The sequence below is a fragment of the Oryzias latipes genome, chromosome 4 (assembly GCF_053564925.1).
Source record: "Oryzias latipes strain Hd-rR chromosome 4, Olatipes_Hd-rR_3.1".
Taxonomy (NCBI): domain Eukaryota; kingdom Metazoa; phylum Chordata; class Actinopteri; order Beloniformes; family Adrianichthyidae; genus Oryzias; species Oryzias latipes.
This window is the reverse complement of record NC_136240.1, coordinates 16,291,446-16,310,293: the sequence shown is the minus strand read 5'-3', so window position 1 is coordinate 16,310,293 and position 18,848 is coordinate 16,291,446. Positions and strand designations below refer to the sequence as shown.

At 36.2% G+C, this 18,848-nt stretch overlaps 2 protein-coding genes across 6 annotated transcripts; both read left to right on the top strand.

Annotated features, from left to right (window-relative positions):
* Nucleotides 1–293: 293 nt before the first annotated feature.
* mpv17l2 (MPV17 mitochondrial inner membrane protein like 2) lies at nt 294–11,065 on the top strand. 4 transcript variants are annotated; one of them, XM_011474028.4, is made up of 6 exons: nt 294–516; nt 1,321–1,536; nt 5,630–5,791; nt 6,114–6,190; nt 7,192–7,320; nt 10,072–11,065. In XM_011474028.4, exons 2-6 carry the CDS (start codon nt 1,347–1,349, stop codon nt 10,171–10,173), a joined length of 660 nt encoding a protein of 219 aa, XP_011472330.1. In that variant the 5' UTR covers nt 294–516; nt 1,321–1,346; the 3' UTR covers nt 10,174–11,065. The 4 variants fall into 4 exon arrangements, with proteins under 4 accessions (XP_011472330.1, XP_011472327.1, XP_011472329.1 ...); XM_011474025.4 differs by having other exon boundaries at nt 312–748; XM_011474027.4 differs by having other exon boundaries at nt 356–748; nt 1,328–1,536.
* Nucleotides 11,066–11,794: 729 nt separating this feature from the next.
* Nucleotides 11,795–16,466, top strand: cist1 (colon, intestine and stomach enriched 1). Of its 2 annotated transcripts, none has more exons than XM_004067918.5 (4): nt 11,795–11,953; nt 13,173–13,481; nt 14,031–14,194; nt 15,641–16,466. In XM_004067918.5, exons 1-4 carry the CDS (start codon nt 11,893–11,895, stop codon nt 15,683–15,685), a joined length of 579 nt encoding a protein of 192 aa, XP_004067966.1. In that variant the 5' UTR covers nt 11,795–11,892; the 3' UTR covers nt 15,686–16,466. The 2 variants fall into 2 exon arrangements, with proteins under 2 accessions (XP_004067966.1, XP_078801994.1); XM_078945868.1 differs by lacking the exon at nt 15,641–16,466 and adding an exon at nt 15,158–15,191.
* The last annotated feature ends 2,382 nt before the right edge of the window (nt 16,467–18,848 follow it).

Genomic DNA, 18,848 nt, shown 5'->3' with positions numbered 1-18,848 from the left:
TATAATGTCAAATATATCAAATATAAAAATATAAACATCAAACATAAATATAAAAAAAACCGATGTGAAAGAAGTGTCAGAAATAAAATAAAAAACAACTTGGTAATATTGCATTTTTGTGGTACTTGGCAAGAGATGTGCTCTAGTAAATGAAATCTATGTGCAAAACATGCATTTTACAATTAACAAGAAGCGACCCACTAACAAAAAGAAAAAAATATTTTTAAATCTATGTGCTCAAGGCACACGTGCGTGGATAATTTAAGCGGAACATGTACTCCTCCAAAACAGCAGGGGGCGCACTCATTTGTAACGGACTAGTCATGTAAGCGAGCTTACATGACGCTTCCTCAGCAATGTGATTGCATCGTATTGCACTGTATCTCACTTTGCCGGGTGTGTTCGCTGTTACATTTTTACATGAATGAGCTGACTTATTTTTGACATTTGTTCAGACCCAGAAAGGACTTGTAGATTTTAAAGAGATCGATTCTGGCTCAACGTCTTCTCAGACAGGTTTGTTTATTAATTTATTAGTCGCATGACTAGCAGGGTCATGAGAATCGTGTCATGGTTTTTCAGCTACGAAGTTCAAGTCGTTATTTGAAAAACTCTTAAGACCGCTCATGGAATTGCAGATAATTCTTATTTAAATTCTTCGAACGGATAAATAGCAGAGTTAGCACCAAACTGACTCTGACTGCGTGAACTTTGAACCCTAGAGACTAAAGACCATCTTGACCTGCAGGTAAATGTTTGATATTTTTCTGAATTCAAAAAGATATTTTAGTTTTAGATGAGTACATCTACAGAGTAGACCAATTGCCCTTAAGGATGCTTTAATTTAACCAGATCTATTGGAGCTGAGGATCTGGGCCGAAAAATTCCAGAACCAGTTTTAAATATATTAGTTTTCAAATTTTTACAGACAATTTTGTGTTCCTTTAAGCACAAGTTTTGAAATAAAATGAATTAAGTTGAAACGTTTGATTAAAAAAATATAAATTGCAACATTTAAACATTTAGACTAAAAGGTTTTTTGGATTTTCAAAACAGCAAGATTTTTTATTTTAAAATATGCAATAGGATTAATGATTGGGGTATTTTAATAGTGTGGGTCAATATATGTGTGTGATTCAAACTCAGCCTAAGCTGTTGGTAATACAATAATTATTAAATTTTTTCACATTTTGGCAAAATCTGAACTTTTTAAAACGTTTGACTCACTGTAAATATATATATATATATATATACACACGTGTGTGCGTTCGTGTTAAAGTGACCAACCAGCATTTAAATGCAGCACTTCTTCTAACACAGATGATAGTTTTTGCAGTCCCAACACCATGCTTCCTCGTGCGGGTAAAGAGCTTCTGGTCCGCATACGCTTCTCCTGGAGGCCGCTTTTCCAAGGCAGGTACCTGCTGCTCACCAACACCCTGAGTGGAGGAGTTATGCTGTCGCTGGGAGATATCCTGCAGCAGACCCGGGAGAAGCGCAGGAAGCCTGACAGAGTCAGAGACTGGGCAAGGACAGGTGAGTAGATTGGAAAACCAATCAGTCTGAAAGGATGCCATAACAATCAAGATGAATAGAAAATACAAGGTTTTTAAAATTCAAATTATCTACAATATTTTTAAGATTTGTTTTACATGAGACAATAATACAGTTATATCCCACATTTAATTATGGGTAGTTAAATTATTCTCTCCCTTATGCACCTGTCCCATCACTTTTATGAGCATGCAGGCTCCTTCTATAAATATTTGTTACATAATGGGTTGCTCCCAGGAACCCAGTGATTTCCAGTATTAGTCATTGAAAGGATCAAAATTTAGGATTTGACTCTACTGGCCTTCTCAGAATCCAGACTTCAACCTGAGTGAAGACTGGCAGGCAGGCCTCCTTGTCCAACACAGGTCTGATCTCACATGTGCACTTCTACAGAAATGATAAAATGTCTTTCTAAACACATAAACCTTACGGAAAGCCTTCAGAGAGATGTTGCAACTGTCAGAGGCAGAGGTGTAGGGCTGAATTTAAAAGAAAAATCTATTTTTCCAGAGAAAATCTTCGGAAAATTTAATTTCAACTCATCAAATCAATCAATTTTCTTGTATCATTCCTCTAGACAAAAAATCTGCTTTCGGTTAGCTTTTAATCGAAGGAATCATGATTTTATGAGGGAAAATTCTAATTGTTTTTACAGTTAACACAAAGTAATTGGTTTTTAAATAGAATATTTTGAATAAATTGAATGAAATTTATATTATGAATGTTGCTTAAAGGTTCCTGTACCATGCAAAATCAATTTTTTGAGCTTTTAAGTGTATTATAATGTTCATTACTCATGACAAGAAACCTCAAAGCGGTATTTTGATTTGTTCACGAATTTCTGAGTATTCCTCTGAAAAAACCTGCTCTCTGAGCACCGGCTCCTCCCAAACCACAAATATGAGCGGGCTCCCAGTAGCTGATGAAGACGAGTGAGAAAAGCCTCTTCCAAGAAGAGTCTGTGCTGCCGGTCCGGCCCCAGGCCAACACGGCTACTTTCTCTGCAGGCCTAGCAGCGTTTGGCAAAACACTTTCATTTTAAAATGCACACTACCACATATCCTCCAATTGTGTCTTGTCTCCAATGTCCTATTGTCTCCGTTTTGGAGCTCATTACTTTAGACGCCGGTCTCCAAAAGTGGCCGGGCTTCTTTAAGACACCCTCCACCCCCCGGTCCTGCAGACGTCGGGTGTCTATGGCTCTTTTTTGTGAACCAGATTTAGCATTTACATTTCACGCGATGGCATACGCCAAAGAACAGTCTGGGGAAGAATCTGCACATTTTGAGGTGGATCCTTAAATGTTTCTGAGAACGGCCCAACAGATGGGTGATGCTGAGAAGACGGCTGCAGAAAAAAGCAAACTATTTCCTGGCAGAGATGCAATCGAAGCGAGTCAAAAGTGAGAAGAGCTGGTTTGAACTTGTAATACTGAGCAAAGACAGAAAGGTGCGCCTGTCTCCAGGAAAATGATCCGCATGAAAGCGAAGAGGATTTTTTCGAACAGAGATAAATGATACTTCAAGGAGAGAAAAAACGTTCACAGCCATCATTTCAAAAAATCCTGAAACGTTCATCTCGTGGTGGTTTCTACATTTTGTGACCGAATTTCCTCCCAAAATGAACCCGTTATCCATCACTATTCTGTCTGTGAAAACGCCTGGGTAACTATAGGCAGATATACGGTAGTAAAAGTTCCGATGTTTGTTTTCGTTGGCGAAACACAGACACGCCGCCGATGTCGGCTGTAGGTTGACGTCAAGGAGGCGGTGCCTCAAATATCGAGTCGTCTTACTTCTGGGCTTCTGAGCTGCGAATATAACTCTTTTTTCATAAAACATTTGTTCTTTAGTGTGCCAAAGGAAATAATATATTATCATATATATATATATATGGATAGAGTTTACTCTGAAAGGCTTGAGACAAGCATGATTTAGGGTCTCTAAGTTTATTAGTGAAAAGGAGTTTAGTAACTCTTTCTTAAATCAAGTCAAATCAGTCCCTTGGCTGCCAGAGTAGAGAAGTGTTCCTGTTTGATGTCGAATGAATCAGTCTGCTTTGTTTCATTTGCATAAAATATAGTAGTCCTGTCTTTATTTTCGGTGCGTTAGTGTCTAAACTTTTTTTTAACCGTTTTAGTTTTGTAATTGTACTTAAGCACATTTTATTTTTGACACAAATTCTCCTTGTAATTTTATTCAGAAATAGTCATGACACAAAGACACAACAATATAATTTTGTTTGTTTGTGTCGACGTTTTTTTTTGGAACTACCGGTTGTGTTTGGAAAAAATATTGCACTGAAACAAGGTTTTAATATAATTTTCAATTTGAAACTTTGCCATCTTTAAGTGGTTTCCTGTCAGTTTTTATTTAATTTATTTATCATTTGCTGCCCCAGTTCAGTTTTAAGACTCACCTATGAGGTTCAGTGCAAATGTTTACAAAACTGTTGAAAGCTGTACTGTTTTTGGGTTAAGGTGAAGTACGGTGGCCCTGAAGTGCAAATTACAACAGCAAATCACTCGACGCAAAAACACAGCAAACGACAATTCAAAAAGTAAAACTAATACTAAAAAAAATGTTATAAATCAAAATAAAATTCCAGAAACAAAAACACAACCCCCCCCCAAATTAGGAAAATAAATAGAAATGATTTTTTTTTCCGTAAACAAAAGTAATTTTTACAAATAAAGTGTTAAAAATTGAAACCCAATTGGAAACCATAAAATGCAGATTTTCAGTTGAAATGATGGACAAATGTCATCATCCAATCAGCAATGTCCTAAAGGCACCTTTATTTTTATTTTTTTGATTTTGAACAAAATCTTTATTGAAGATATACAGGATACAAAATCAAGTCAGTTTTTAAGTACACAAATAAAGAAGAGTAACAAAATGTGCCAGGGGAACATAAAGAGCAAAGGAGAAAAAAAAGATTATAAACAAGAGCAGTAAAAGCAGTAAGTTGCTATTCTGTACATTTAAAAAATTCCAGGGAGTCAAAGGTTCTTATAGCTTTGGGGTTGGAAGAATATTTTATTGTTCTGATATATTGGCTTAACTCAATCATAAAAAGTTTGAATGAGGGTTTTTTTTTCAGAAAATTTGCATTTATGAATAAGGAATTTGTCTAGTATTATTAAAAGGTTAATTAAATAGTATTCCCTTATTAGTGAATTATTAACATAAAAAAGAAAAACCAAATAATATATCCTTGTATATCAAATCAAATTCCTTATAAATTTTACATCGAACAAAAGAGGTAAAGTCTTTCCAAAAAGTTGCTGTTAGGGGGCATTTCCAGAATAGATGTATAATTGTTTCAGTGTATAATTTACAGAAGGAGCAGTTTTTATCAATGTTTATGTGGAGTGAGGATTTGGCTGGGTAGCATCTGTGTGTCCTATCCTACTTACCCTTTCTGGTTTCTCCCTTTTTATTCTTTAACATTTAATTTTTATTTCTGGAAATTACTTTTGTTTTCCGACACATTTCATTTTTATTTTTGTTAATTTTTTTGGAATTGTGCTTTGGTTTCAGGAATTTTGTTTTGAAATGTAATGTTCTTTTTATATAAAATAAATTGTATTGCTTTTTTAAATGCTGTTGCATTTTTACGTTGAGTGATTTGTTGGTGTGAAATGCACTTCAGGGCCACAGTAGTGAATGCCAAAACATCACTTCCAGTCTGCACCACTAGATGTCGCCAAATTCCACTTTTTGGTTCATCTGTTGCTGTTGTTCTTTAAAAATTAAGTATCCTTAAACTTAAACTACAGATCTTTCAAACCTAATAGGTACAGAAAGATCAAACTGACTTGATATTTTTGAAAACAACTAATATACAAAAATGGCTAAAAGCAATAAAATGAAATGAAACAGTCCCTTTAATATGCATTGATTAGTTCATGAGTTGTATTGGACATGTGGAAGATGGTATAAATCAGCATTATGCCATTAGTGTAGTCCATATTTCATGTCTAAATTGAAAAGTTGAATGCAAAGTGATTTCTCTTTGTGAGTTAAATGTTTTAATTCATGCGTTTTCTTTCTTTTCAACCCCCCCCTTCCAGGTCGCATGTTTGTAGTGGGATGCTCTTTGGGTCCGCTGCTGCACTACTGGTACCTTTGGCTGGACAGAGTGTATGTGGGGAAGGCTTTGAACACTTTGATCAAGAAGGTTCTGGTGGATCAACTGGTTGCATCACCAACATTGGGACTGTGGTATTTTTTAGGCAAGAAAATCAAAAAGTTTTTCCTTCTTGCAGTTATGTTTGTGTAAACTCAGTGACATTTGTACAGATATGAGCAAATGTTAGATCTTCCTTTAATGAGTCACACACCTACAAGAAAGGATGCTTCCAGTCAAAGGTTGTGCATAAATCTCAGGGTGAGGTTAGACAAAACACTCGTGAGCTTTAAACGAGGCTCAAAGGACAACTTTGATAAAACTGAAGTTGGTCAAGTTTATGAGTTCAACTCTGCTTTTGTTTCTTGCTTTATCTGAAATGGGTTTTAATAAGCTGCGACACTGACGCACATCTTTGTTTATCGCAGGTATGGATCTCTTGGAGGGACACACTTTATCCCAAGGATGGGCGGAGTTTAGAGACAAGTTCTGGGAATTTTACAAGGCAAGTCACTGTCTGACGTGGACATCAGAACGCGTGTGCTCGCCTTTTATGTCTCCTCATCACAGCTCAGCTTTTCTAAAGGCGTGAAATGAGATTTGCTACCGTCTGTTGTGCCTTTACAGCTGCCCCATGTCCCAGTTTTTGTTTTATGGCGTTGTTTTCAGATGGACACATTTCGCAAGACTTGATGAAGAAACGGTCCGTTAAGAAATTCATGATTTGACCCAAGTGTGCACTCAGCAAAGCAAATCAAAACGTTTAAAAGCTGCCAAGTTAAAATGCATCAAAAGATCACAATCCTGCTGTAATTCTCTTAAAAGCTGGCGTTGTTTTTTTTTTTAAAACCTCCCTCTATAATTAATTTTAAAAATTGGACAGTAAAATCAGCTGATGTGCTGCTTGTGTACACAAGTACTCACTTTAGAGTCGTTACGCAAATACTTGAGATGGAAAATAGGGCTTTGACCCACACACCAGTACCTCTGGTGAAGTAACTGTACCTTCTGTGTTAAAGGATAACTTGCTGCTCAGGATCTGTGCAGACCTCACGCTCCCTGCTTTTGATTTTCTCTTTTTTTCCTTCCCAATACAACTTTTTAATCTCTAGGTTAGAAAAGCTTTCCTCATGTTTTCTTTGAGAACTCAGATTTGTTCTGATTTATTATAAGGACATTTGGAAAAAATAAGTGATTTCTTTCTTTCTTTTAAGTGGACAAAATTGTTTTATTTTTATTTTCATGACAGCTTCTCTGTCAACGAAGGAAATTTTTTGTACCACGTTTGCCAAAACCAAAAGTGTGATCTTTTGAAAACCCCAACCATTAGTTTAATGGATGCAGGAATCAATATTTATCCTAAATATGTATGTGTGCAACACAGAGAATATTTGAACTGAAGGAGATGATTTGATACATTTATTTGACCCAAAACCCCTTTTTGTTTCAAGCGGCATTTTTCCTCAGCTGGCTTTGTCATCTGTTTTGTCTTTTTCTTTCCGACAGGTGGACTGGTGCGTTTGGCCTGCAGCTCAGATGATCAACTTCTATTTTCTGTCCCCCAAATTTCGTGTTGTGTACATCAACTTTATCACTTTAGGGTGGGACACGTACCTCTCCTACCTCAAACACAGAGTAAGTGAGTCACTCTAGGTTTAATATTATACTTGTTATCACATTTTATTATTAGATGACAATGTTTATTTTAACCCAAAAAATACCTTTACTTAACCGCTTGAGACCTGGCATCAACATACTTGGACATCACACTGTGGGTTATATTACCACTGTAGTGAATTCTGATTACCTGGAGCCCTGTGACTATGAAATAAAAAGGCATATCAATCAAGATCTGGAGTCTCAAGAGGTTAAATGAAATTATATTTAACAATCTTAAGCTTTTAAGGTTTTCTGGCTTTTTTAAGGCAACATTAAAACAAGTCAAAACACTGAAAATGTTTATTTTACACTAAATCCTTTATTTAGCAAAAACACATATATTATACTTGTTTTTTATATATATATATATATATATATATATATATATATATATATATATATATATATATACATACATACATACATACATACATACATACATACATACACAGTGAGGTCAATAAGTATTTGATCACCCTGTGATTTAGCAAGTTCTCCCACTTAGAAAACATGGAGGGGTCTAAAATTGTCATCATAGGTGCATTTCCACAGTGAGAGACAGAATCTGAAGAAACATTCAGAAATCACGTTGTACGATTTTTAAAAACAATTTATTTGTATATTACTGTGACAAATAAGTATTTGATCACTTGATTATCAGATAGATTTCTGACCAGCAAAGACCTGCTGTTCTGCTTTTAAACAGTCCAACTCCACTCTGCTCATGATTCTAAATTAGTGGCACCTGTTTGAGGTCGTTAGCTTGCATAAAGGCACCTGTGCACCCCACAATCAGTCAGAAGTCTAACTACCAACATGGGCAAAACCAAAAACAAGAGACAAAATTGTAGACCTTCACAAAGCTGGAAGTGGCTACGGGACAATTGCCAAGCAGCTTGGTGAGAAAAGGACAACTGTTGGAGCAATTGTCAGAAAATGGAAGAGGCTAATGATGACTGTCAATGTCCCTCGGACTGGGGCCCCTCGCAAGATCTCACCTCGTGGGGTATCGATGATGCTAAGGAAGAAGAATCAGCCCAGGACTACACGGGAGGAGCTGGTCAATGGCCTGAAGAGAGCTGGGACCACTGTTTCCAAGGCTACTATAAGTAATACATTAAAACGTCATGGTTTCAAATCATGTATCACACGGAAGGTTCCCCTGCTGACGTCAGCCCATGTCAAGGCCCGTCTGAAGTTTGCCAATGACCATCTTGATGATCCAGAGGAGTCATGGGAGAAAGTCTGGTGGTCAGATGAGACCAAAACAGAACTTTTTGGTCTTAACTCCATTCGGCGTGTTTGGAGGAGAAAGAAGGAGGAGCATCATCCCAAGAACACCATAACTACAGTGAAGCACGGGGGTGGAAGCATCATGCTCTGGGGGTGTTTTTCTGCACAGGGGACAGGACGACCGCACTGTATTAAGAAAAGGATGAACGGGGCTCTGTATTGTGAGATATTGGGCAAAAACCTCCTAACCTCAGTCAGAGTGTTGAAGATGGGTCGTGGCTGGGTCTTTCAGCATGACAATGACCCCAAGCACACAGCCAAGAAAACCAAGGAGTGGCTCCATAAGAAGCATATCAAGGTTCTGGAGTGGCCCAGCCAGTGTCCAGACCTAAATCCAATAGAGAATCTTTGGAGGGAGCTGAAACTCCGTGTTGCCCAGCGACAGCCCCAAATCCTGACAGATCTAGAGAAGATCTGTATGGAGGAGTGGGCCTAAATCCCTGCTGCAGTGTGTAGAAACCTAGTGAAGAACTACAGGAACCGTTTGACCTCTGTAATTGTTAACAAAGGCTTCTGTACCAAATATTACAGTTGTTTAACTCAAGTGATCAAATACTTATTTGTCACAGTAATTTACAAATAAATTGTTTTAAAAAAATCATACAACGTGATTTCTGAATGTTTCTTCAGATTCTGTCTCTCACTGTGGAAATGCACCTATGATGACAATTTTAGACCCTTCTATGTTTTCTAAGTGGGAGAACTTGCTAGATCACAGGGTGATCAAATACTTATTGACCTCACTGTGTGTGTGTGTGTGTGTGTGTATGTGTGTATGTATGTGTGTGTGTATATATATATATATATATATATATATATATATATATATATATATATATATCAAAATGCCAAAGCAAATTCACTTGGATTTTTCTGAAGCTATAACTCAATTTTACATTTGAACTTGAAAAGATTCCCTTTTAAGTCTGGATTTCCTTATGTTTATGGTTAAATTATTATTAATTATTGACATTATCTCAATAGATTTATAAAGGGTGCAGTTTTGTTAAGAGGTAACTAACTATTCATGTTGACACATTTGTTACATGAACAGTCCATTTTAACTCCAATAGGAGATGCTTCTTCTATATTTTTACTGTTTTTTTTCAACATTATACAGTAGATTGACCTAAGTGATATATATTTGTTATTTTTTTCTGCGGCTCTCAATTGAATCCTAAATAAAATGTCTTTTAAATCATTCGACTTGTAAAGCTCATCCTATTTGACTCCACATAATCAGCTAAAGGCTGAATGCATTGAAATGGAGTGATTTTAGCAAAAAGGCAACTGAAGTTGCTTGAATTTTGCCACATTAGATTGTTAATAATTTTTTTTTCAATATGGTTCATGTTTTCTACTTCATTCACCATTTGGCTTCTACGTAGCTGGTATTGATAACTTTGACGTTTCTGTTGATTTTTGTGTTGACAGGATGAACTAAAGGATACTGAGGTGACTGACTCGGACAGAAACTCAGTGGATTCAGAGCAGGAGGAGTTTCAGTCGACCAAACCTCTGGAGGAGGAAACTTAAGCCTTGCTTCTCCTCCGACGCTAAAACTGTGCTGCTGTTATTAATGTAGAGATTTCCTCTTGGAAATTGGCCTTAAGACTGTTCACAGGAGAAAACCCTGAGTTTGTTCGATAACCATTTGTTTATCTAAGGAGCTAAGGAGGTTTCAGGTTGAAGTGTCAGAGCACTTTACCCATCAGCCAGGAGGAATTTAAATGTGGGAGTACTTTTCTTATTTATTATGTCTGAAAGACTTGAGTTTCAGGGATACAAAGCAGTTTCACTGCCCCCAGCTGCTCTACTTTACATTCTGAAAGCCATTTCAGTTCTAGTGGTTTTTGTAAGAAGTGAACAAAAAAACAAGTTTTTCTAAAAACCGTCAAATGAGTCATTTTTGTGTGATTTTTGGACACAAACATGACTAAAAAAAGGATTATTTCTCTGCAAGTTTTTATGGGAAGTTTTTAACATCTAGGTTGTTGTAAACTTTGCCTTAAATGAAACCTCATGTTGGACTTATTTTCATGCCAAATATTCACTTGTTTAATCAATCAAATGTGTGATTCAGTGTTTCAGAATGTAAATGTTGTTGACTATTTGTCTAATTGTGTCACACATGATAAATGTAGTATTTACTCCTGTTTGGGCTTAAAGCAGGAAATTGTTTTTTTTTATTCTTAAACCTCTACAGTGTGACTGTAGTTTTGACTCTATTCATGCTTCAACATCTGATTCTGACTTTTTTGGACCTGACCATGACTTTATTAATGATTGATCATTTTTATTGATTTAAAAATTGATTTAAGTGTTAATGTGTAAAAAAATAACTATTAAGTAGATCTAAAGTCTGTGACTGCATCTTTGCGTAAGTCTACATAGAATGGAAATACATTAAAGACTTATTTTAAAGTGACTGAAGTTTGGTTATTTTCTTTATTTTTATAAATAATAGTTTGTGATTAATTAAAAAAAACAGAACATGTATTTCAGAGAATGATTTTTTTTAACAAAACATTTTCCCATTAACTTTTAGAAAAACAAACAAGTATTCAAATGAATAGATAAGTGTCTATTTGTATCTACTATTGACTGATGGTGTAATAAATATTTTAATGTGAAATGCAGTATTTTTTTTAAAATTAATTCATTATTTCAATCATTTTTACCAGTAAAATGATCATCTGTAAAAGTTTCACTGTTGTTTAAAAATGCAGTATTAGTTTTCATTCAGGGCACTGATATTTAAATGGTTACCAAGCCCTAATTTAAATAATTATTTATGAAAGAAAAATAGTTTTAAACCATGGATTTTAAGCTTTTTTTTTGGCATTTAAAAGGTATGTGCTCTAACTGTTGGAAGTTTTTTTCTGTTTGAAATTGCAGAACAACTATGTTAAAAGGACTTTTTCTGATTGGATGAAGGGGTTGTGTTTTGTGCTGCAGTGGAAGCATGTGGGTGAAATTTTTCTCAACTAATTTTGATCAAACCCATTAAACAACTTCCATAAAAGTCACTTTTTATTCAGCCAAAGCCTCTTCATCAGTTGACATCAAAGATATCTCATGCAACCCTATTCAAATATTTAACTGGCCTGAAGTATTTGATATGCAACACCTCGTATTTAAAGCCCTCCTCCTCCCCGGGCTGTGATCACATCCTTCTGTCAAGGATGTAGCCTCCGTGTGTGGGTTTGCATTTGAAAGCTGCTGATATGACTGCCTGCCTTTTCCCTTCTCAACATGTCTGAAGCGATTCACCTCTCTGTTTTGGTGTGCCTGCTCACAGCCACACTCTGCAGCGGTAAGTAAGCATTTTCCATGTTCCGTGTATCGATTGATGACTTCTGTGGGTCAACAGCTCAGAATTTCTGTTGAAGTCTGGAAAAGATGCAAATGTTTTAAAAACAGGAAGTGTTTCACTGTGAAGGACAGGTTCAGAAAAATAAGTAACACCCAAAAAAGAAGACTGCTTAGTGAATTTGTGTCATTAATATGAATATATCAGAATATATCAGAAGTCAGGACTAGACAAGAGTGGGACAACATGCAATTCTAAAGGCAGACAAACATTCACATTAATCAAACACAATATTCGCACTCCTTCTTGTAATTTTGGATGTTGGTTCGCAGAAACTTCAAGAAAAACTCGAATTATTTAAGTTGTAATAAAGTAAAAACGAAAGGTCATATCAGTTTGGAAAAACAAATATTTAGTCAGTTTGAGTGACGTAGAGTTGGACTAGCTGTTGCTTCGCTGTTTCTGCAAACAAACTCACAAAGTTAATATTCTTGTTACCAGTTAGACCAGGGGTGTCGAGCTGATTTTCACTGAGGGCCACATCAGCATAGTGGTTGTCCTCAAAGGGCCAGAAATAACTTTTACATGTAACTAAACATAATGAAAAATAAAAGTAACCACTCCTTTATGTTAAATAACTCATTTATTTATCTATTATAACTTTTTAAAGTGACATAGAAGACATATGTTTGCTTGTTACTGTAGCTTAAATCCTTTTAAATTTGATTCTGACAGGTTAGGTTACATGGACAGTGTTTAGGTCCTGATGTATAGTTGCCCAATCTGATATTTCAAGTCCAATTCCCCCTAGATATGAATAAAAACACACAAATTTTTACTTTTTATTTAAAAAAATTAAAAACTTTTATGGTATCGTGGGCCCCATAAAATGACACAGAGGGCCACCTTTGGCCCGCGGGCCTTGAGTTTGACACATGTGAGTTAGACAAACCACCATCTCTAATTTCAGCTTCACCTAACAGTCAGAAGCCTTTAATAATGTCTAAAAAGCAGTGACCAAATCAAATAAATGTTAGCCGTGACTTTAATTTGTCCAGTCAAAGACCAGCTTTTAGGAGCTTGGAGCTAACCGGTCAATAATAGACGAGATGGTTAGAAAAGCCAGAGGTGATCATCAGTCTTCCATGGTGTGCCAGCTCTCATTTTCCTTTTTCTTCACGATCCTACAGCCTGATTCTGATACTAATTTATCTGTTTACAGGCTCTAATGTTTCCACTACAACTGAACAGAGAATACCTACAACTGCTTCCACTTTATTAACTACAAAGACATCCAACGGCAGCACGCCTCAGCTTCAGACAACAGCTCACCAGGTCGCCACTGAAGCCGTTTCATCTCCCCCCGGAACACAGGGAATGGGTGAAACCAGTCCCAGCAGTCCCAGCTCCCGAACACAGACTACACTGATCACAACGCCCAATGCTACTGTTTTCCAAGAACACACGGCCTCACCGGCATCTGGAACACCCAATGTAACGACAAATACAACCTTGCATACAACCAGTCAAGGTCAGAACAGGTTCAAGCCCAAAATTAAAACAGTTTTAAAAAAATCTGTAGTCATGGTTGAACTGCAGTTTCTCATAAAAACCTCCTTATATCAGGTGGATGTGCAACATCATTGTACTCTTGGTCATTCATAGATTTGCAAACATTTGTGTTTCAGAGTGGTTACTTTTGCAATGAAAACACAATTTGTTGTTTTTTGTTACAGTAAGAAATAAACCAACTTTCTGTTTTGTATTTACTGCAGTTCAAAATGCTACACAATGCATACAGAAAAGGGTAAAATAGTTAAATTATGTTTAGGATATTAGAAAATTCTCAGGTAGTTAGATTATATGGAGTAAAAAGACAGTCAAAAACATTAAATATAAAAATAACAGTTTGAGAGGAAAACCATGTGATTAACAGTAAACTGGAAACTTAAGCATTGAGAAGGCTGTAATATGATGTGGATCAAGATAAATAATTAAAACATTCTAAAACTGCCTTCAGTTTGCAAAAACGTAACTTTTTTTTTTCAATTTTCTTTTTTCTCATGTCACTTGCATTCAGTTTCCTCTCCCATCTGGATAAAAGGTGACTTGGGAGCAAACCCCGGCCTCATAGCCATCATTTGCATCTTCTGTATCATCCTTGGCATGACGTTGGTGGTTCTGGCAGTAAAATGTATTCAGTCACCAAGATCCAACTTCGAGAGGCTTGAAGATGTGCCCTTGGTGAGTAAGGAAACGGATTGAAATTGATTTTTTGTGTCCACAAAAAAGAACATAAGCGTTTGTTTTGGAGTAAAAAGAAAAAAACAAAAAAAAGATAGGAGTCCTGCACGATTCTGGATTGTCTGGCCTGAGTGTTTTCAACTTTATTCTTATCTAGAAGGTATTTCTTTCTTTTTCTCTCAGCGGTTAGTGCTGCAGTTTTGTAAACAGGAAGTATGACTACAAAAAAAAGTCTCACTGTGTGGTAAACGTGCTCTGACTTCGCTTTTTACTCCACAAACAAGAAGCTTATCAAACCTTCCATCAGTTTGTCACCAAAAATTTAAACTGTCAGCATCCTTGAGTGTTCACATGATTTCCGGAACAGAAAAGTATATAAAAAAATGTCTTCTTCACGGCTTATTGATCAAAAGAATAACAAAAAAAAAACTTGATTCAAACATCCTTGAACAGAATACTTTAAGGTTTATAGAAACTGAAAAAATACATGTAATATTTTAGTTGTGCACAGAACCATACATCTTTACAGCCAAATTACTCTGCTTAATGTAAAAATTTGAATGAACAGAGTGCACTCTTTATATAAGCATAGAGATAAAGCCTACATGGCAAAAAGAAACCGCTCTGCTGGGAATCAAACAGCTGATTTAGCAAAAGTCATCACATAACATGAAAAGCTAACTGCCAGGGTTAATAAGCTACTCGCCTGTCTTCATAAACTTACTCAAAAAGACACTTTCTTTGCAGAACATACTTGTTTGTTGTGTAGACGTATTTCACAAAAAAGAGAAAAATGCAAACTCATTTGAATTTAAATGTTTTTTTCCCTGCCTGATAAGTTCAAAATAATCAAATTCACCATTGCAAAGCTTGTTAACACTGATTGGAAATGTGGAGGCCCTTGATTTTCCCTGCTGAGAGGGTCATGCGGTTTGATGTGTTTGTGTGACTGTTTCTTTACAGGATTAGTCACGAACCAGGAAGATTTTTTCCTGAAGGTGGGTTTCTTTTGGGGGGATAAATCATAGTGAGAAAAATTAACTGTGGACCTCCATGGTTTCCGCTTGTTTTTAAAGGTCTTTTATTCCACAAGTTTCTTCACTTAGTTTTATTTGCTCTTTGTTTTTTCTGCTGAACATTTTGAGATGGAGTGGGTTCAGAAAAGGGATGGACTTTTTGAAATTAGTTTAAACTATAATAACAAAGAAAAACTGGGAAAAAAGTGTAAGTCTTTGGTTATACTGTAACTGATCCTTTGTAGGATTTAAGGTCAAACCTGGTTTGTGGCATCAGGCGATGAACACTGCGTGTTTGATATTTCGGGGTCACTGGAGCCTGTCCCAGCTGCTGTTCAGCAAAGGACACCCTGGACAGGTTCCCAGTCAGTCGCAGGGCCATATTTGATTTGAGTTTATTGCATTTTTCTTTTTTTGCCTTCATTTTCAGGGGAAGGTGAATGAAGAGTCTCCATTTGCGCATTACTCCAAATGATGGAGGAAGCACAAAGGAGAAAAGAGATCCGTCCGGTCTGCAGTGACACTGATGTTTCTGGACAGACATTACCACTTTCAGCTCACACTCTTATTCGTTGGACTTTTGTCATTGCAAGTGGAACATTCCTGCATCTGCGTTGACTTGTTTCTTTGCTGCTGGTAAATGAATATTAATCAAAATTGTTATTGCATTACATGTAAGGCTCCATTTATGTGGTTTAAAAGGTACAAATGTATTTTCTTTTTAGTTTTTCTGTACAAATACTGTTGCATTTTGCTTCATGGACACTACACAAAACAGTTCAATAACATGCAAATTATTTTTTGAGGCAGTTTTTGGAAAATTTCACTTTTAAATTCCGTCAGAATTGAAAGTTTGAAAATGAAGGTTTAAAATGAATTTTTATCCATGCAAATGCATCTGGGATTCTGATGTAAATATATAATTTTCCACAGTTGATAATTTTTCCACAATTGAAATTTATTTACGGGCAAAGTCATTAAAAAATCGTTTTCTGAATAATTGTGGTTAAAAAATTGTTTTTTTAAATCAAAATGAAAAATTGGATAAACTTATTAAATAAACTATAATTGATTCACTCACTCACCTGTATCCTATTGTTTTCAGTTACAGTAACAAAAATTTATTTTTTTCCCTGTTCTTTACAGATAATATTTAGTTCCAGCTAAACGGTCCACCGTGTTCAAGCGTCCTAATTGGCAGTGTTAAATCTTTTGTTTAAGAATGTCAATAAAGTTAAGGAGGAATGTAAAACAAAGCTTCTGTTGTCTTTTTTTAAATGTGATTATTCCCTTAAAAGCTGCAAGTTCTTGTTTTAGCCTGTGGAGGATTTTGGCCTTTAAAAAGTCATTATTGTTTTACGGTTTTCCAAATTTCAATGGCTTTTATTGTTCCTTGCCTTTTGACAGATTTGCTGCAGAAAAGCTGCTACGCCACATTACTTACAATTCTGTAAAACATCCAATTTAGCTGAGGACTGAGTAGACTATCATTATGAATTTACGTCAAAGGGATTTTGCAGGAGTGCCACATATTTTGCTGAGGTGTCTCAGTAAATGATTGCTTTTAAGAATCATGGAGAATTGGTATCAAGCTGTCAGTTTTGCACAGAGAGCATGAAACAAGAGCGGTTATGTGACACCTTTTTAGATTTCCTGTATCTTGCGTGACGTGCTGTCTCTAGTTTTATATTATGCAAACCTTTTAGCTACTTTCAGAAGAACCACTCCTTCAACCACGTATTAACATGCCAGAGTTTCACCACACGCCGCCCAGAGCCAAGAGATAAAGACTGGTGTCTGCAGGGCTCATTGATGTGCAGTACCCAAAGAAAGCTAGCAACATATCAGGACAAAGAATGGCCAAACAGGTGGAGTCTCTAGGTGTGGTTTTGTTGTCTCTCTGTGTGGCTGCAACCTCCAGCCTGAGACACGTGGCTATGAAAGAGTGGAGGGTACACAAAAGGAAAGCTGGGTGGGCCTAATTCTATACAAATGAGGAACACAAAGTCCTTTGTCACATTACTGAAACCCATTGCACGTCATTCATGTTCATCAAATGCAGGTTATTTACCTTGACATATTTGAAATTCTGGTCTGCAGTCTACCCTAGAAAACAAAACTTGAAACGTTCTTAGGAAGACAGCAGTCAAACATGTCAACATCTTTAACCAATATTTGCTTGATGAGAGAAAAAACAGCAAATACATGAAAATAGGGAAACTAGTAGAGCAAGATTCTTTCCTAGTAAGCTTGCCATAGTCTGCATGTCTCGTCTTGTATTGCCTCTTGATATTGAACTCTGTGTAAAACAGTCGCAATCTCTCTGCATATTAGGCAGACACTGATGTTTTGTATTGATAAAAACGTATCCGTTTGTCCTGCGCTATCGACTTTCCTTTTTTTTTATTTCCTTTTTTTTTTTTTTTTTACAGTTGACCCTTTCCAGCTCAGAAATGTCACACAGGGGTAACACAAAAATGTTGCCACAAGTAAAAACTGGCTTATAACCCAATTGAGCCAATCACAATCAAGAAATACACACAGTTTTTAGATAGTGCTGTATTAATGATGTTACAACAGAAGCTTGTGGGCCGGTAGAACTTTTAACGTGGGCCGCATTAGGCCTATGGGCTGGACTTTGGACATGCCTGATACATGGCGGCCTATAGATAGACGACCTACATCTATGTATTCTTTGACTTATTTCAAAACTAATTTCTTGTGTCATGGCTCATGCATTTTTTCAAAATAGTATAATCTATTTACATATGAAATATTTTATTAAAGATTGGGTTGTGTTCTCTTAGCAAAAAGTAGTCTTTTTAAGTGTACTACAAGTATACTTGAGCTAAAAGTGAGGCAGTATACGTGAAGTTTGCTTTCTATAAACTATTGTAAACTTAAAATGTTCCACTATAGTCTAAAGACGTATTCATTTAGTACATTTACACCTGCATGGTCTTTATAGTATACTTTCTAAACTGACATTTATACTCAGGTATACCTAAAATCTCACTCTAATCATATTTTCATCTATTTTAAAAGCATTCCTAGGGCTCTTTGTGTAATGGTTATACTGTTTTTAGTCAAAATACAGAAACTGTGTCATTTTCTAGGGCATAGTTTTTCAGAGCAGCAGGAAATTCCCCTCTTAGTTTTTATTTTATTTTTTCAATTCCCCTCTTGGTTGTGGGTGGGACTGTTAGTGGAGAGTGAGCCTGCCTTCATTTCCCATCATCCTTTTGTTTACATGCTCTCCCTCTAGTTTACAGGCCCTCACACCCCAACCTAACAGTAGCAGTGCAACAACAATGGCAACTAATACTGAATCCCGCCAACCGATTAGTTTTGAGCCAGATGCCAGTTTGGGTGAGGAAAAGACCTTAATGGAACTATTTGTCTGTAACTGGATGAATTGGAACGGAATGGAATTGGGAGGTTGTGGCCCCCCGATTGTATTTTCTTTGTAAAAACAACAAGCTTTTTCCATCAGCATGTTTTTGTCTGCTTCTGTTTCATAACTTTTAAAAAAAGAAAATACTCAGGAATGCAATTCTAATCTTAATTTGCTTGTTCTCCACCATGAGAAAATTGCTAATAACACAACTGTCATTGGAGTAGGTCTTTACTAAAATAAA

Bases quoted from the DNA above. Each gene is read 5' to 3' on its own strand.
- mpv17l2 (XM_011474028.4), top strand. From the start codon at position 1,347: ATGCTTCCTCGTGCGGGTAAAGAGCTTCTGGTCCGCATACGCTTCTCC. The intron at 6,191-7,191 runs GCAAGTCACTGT...TCTTTCCGACAG, and splicing joins AGTTCTGGGAATTTTACAAG to GTGGACTGGTGCGTTTGGCC. The intron at 7,321-10,071 runs GTAAGTGAGTCA...TTGTGTTGACAG, and splicing joins TCTCCTACCTCAAACACAGA to GATGAACTAAAGGATACTGA.
- cist1 (XM_004067918.5), top strand. From the start codon at position 11,893: ATGTCTGAAGCGATTCACCTCTCTGTTTTGGTGTGCCTGCTCACAGCC. The intron at 13,482-14,030 runs GTCAGAACAGGT...ACTTGCATTCAG, and splicing joins CTTGCATACAACCAGTCAAG to TTTCCTCTCCCATCTGGATA. The intron at 14,195-15,640 runs GTGAGTAAGGAA...CTTCATTTTCAG, and splicing joins GGCTTGAAGATGTGCCCTTG to GGGAAGGTGAATGAAGAGTC.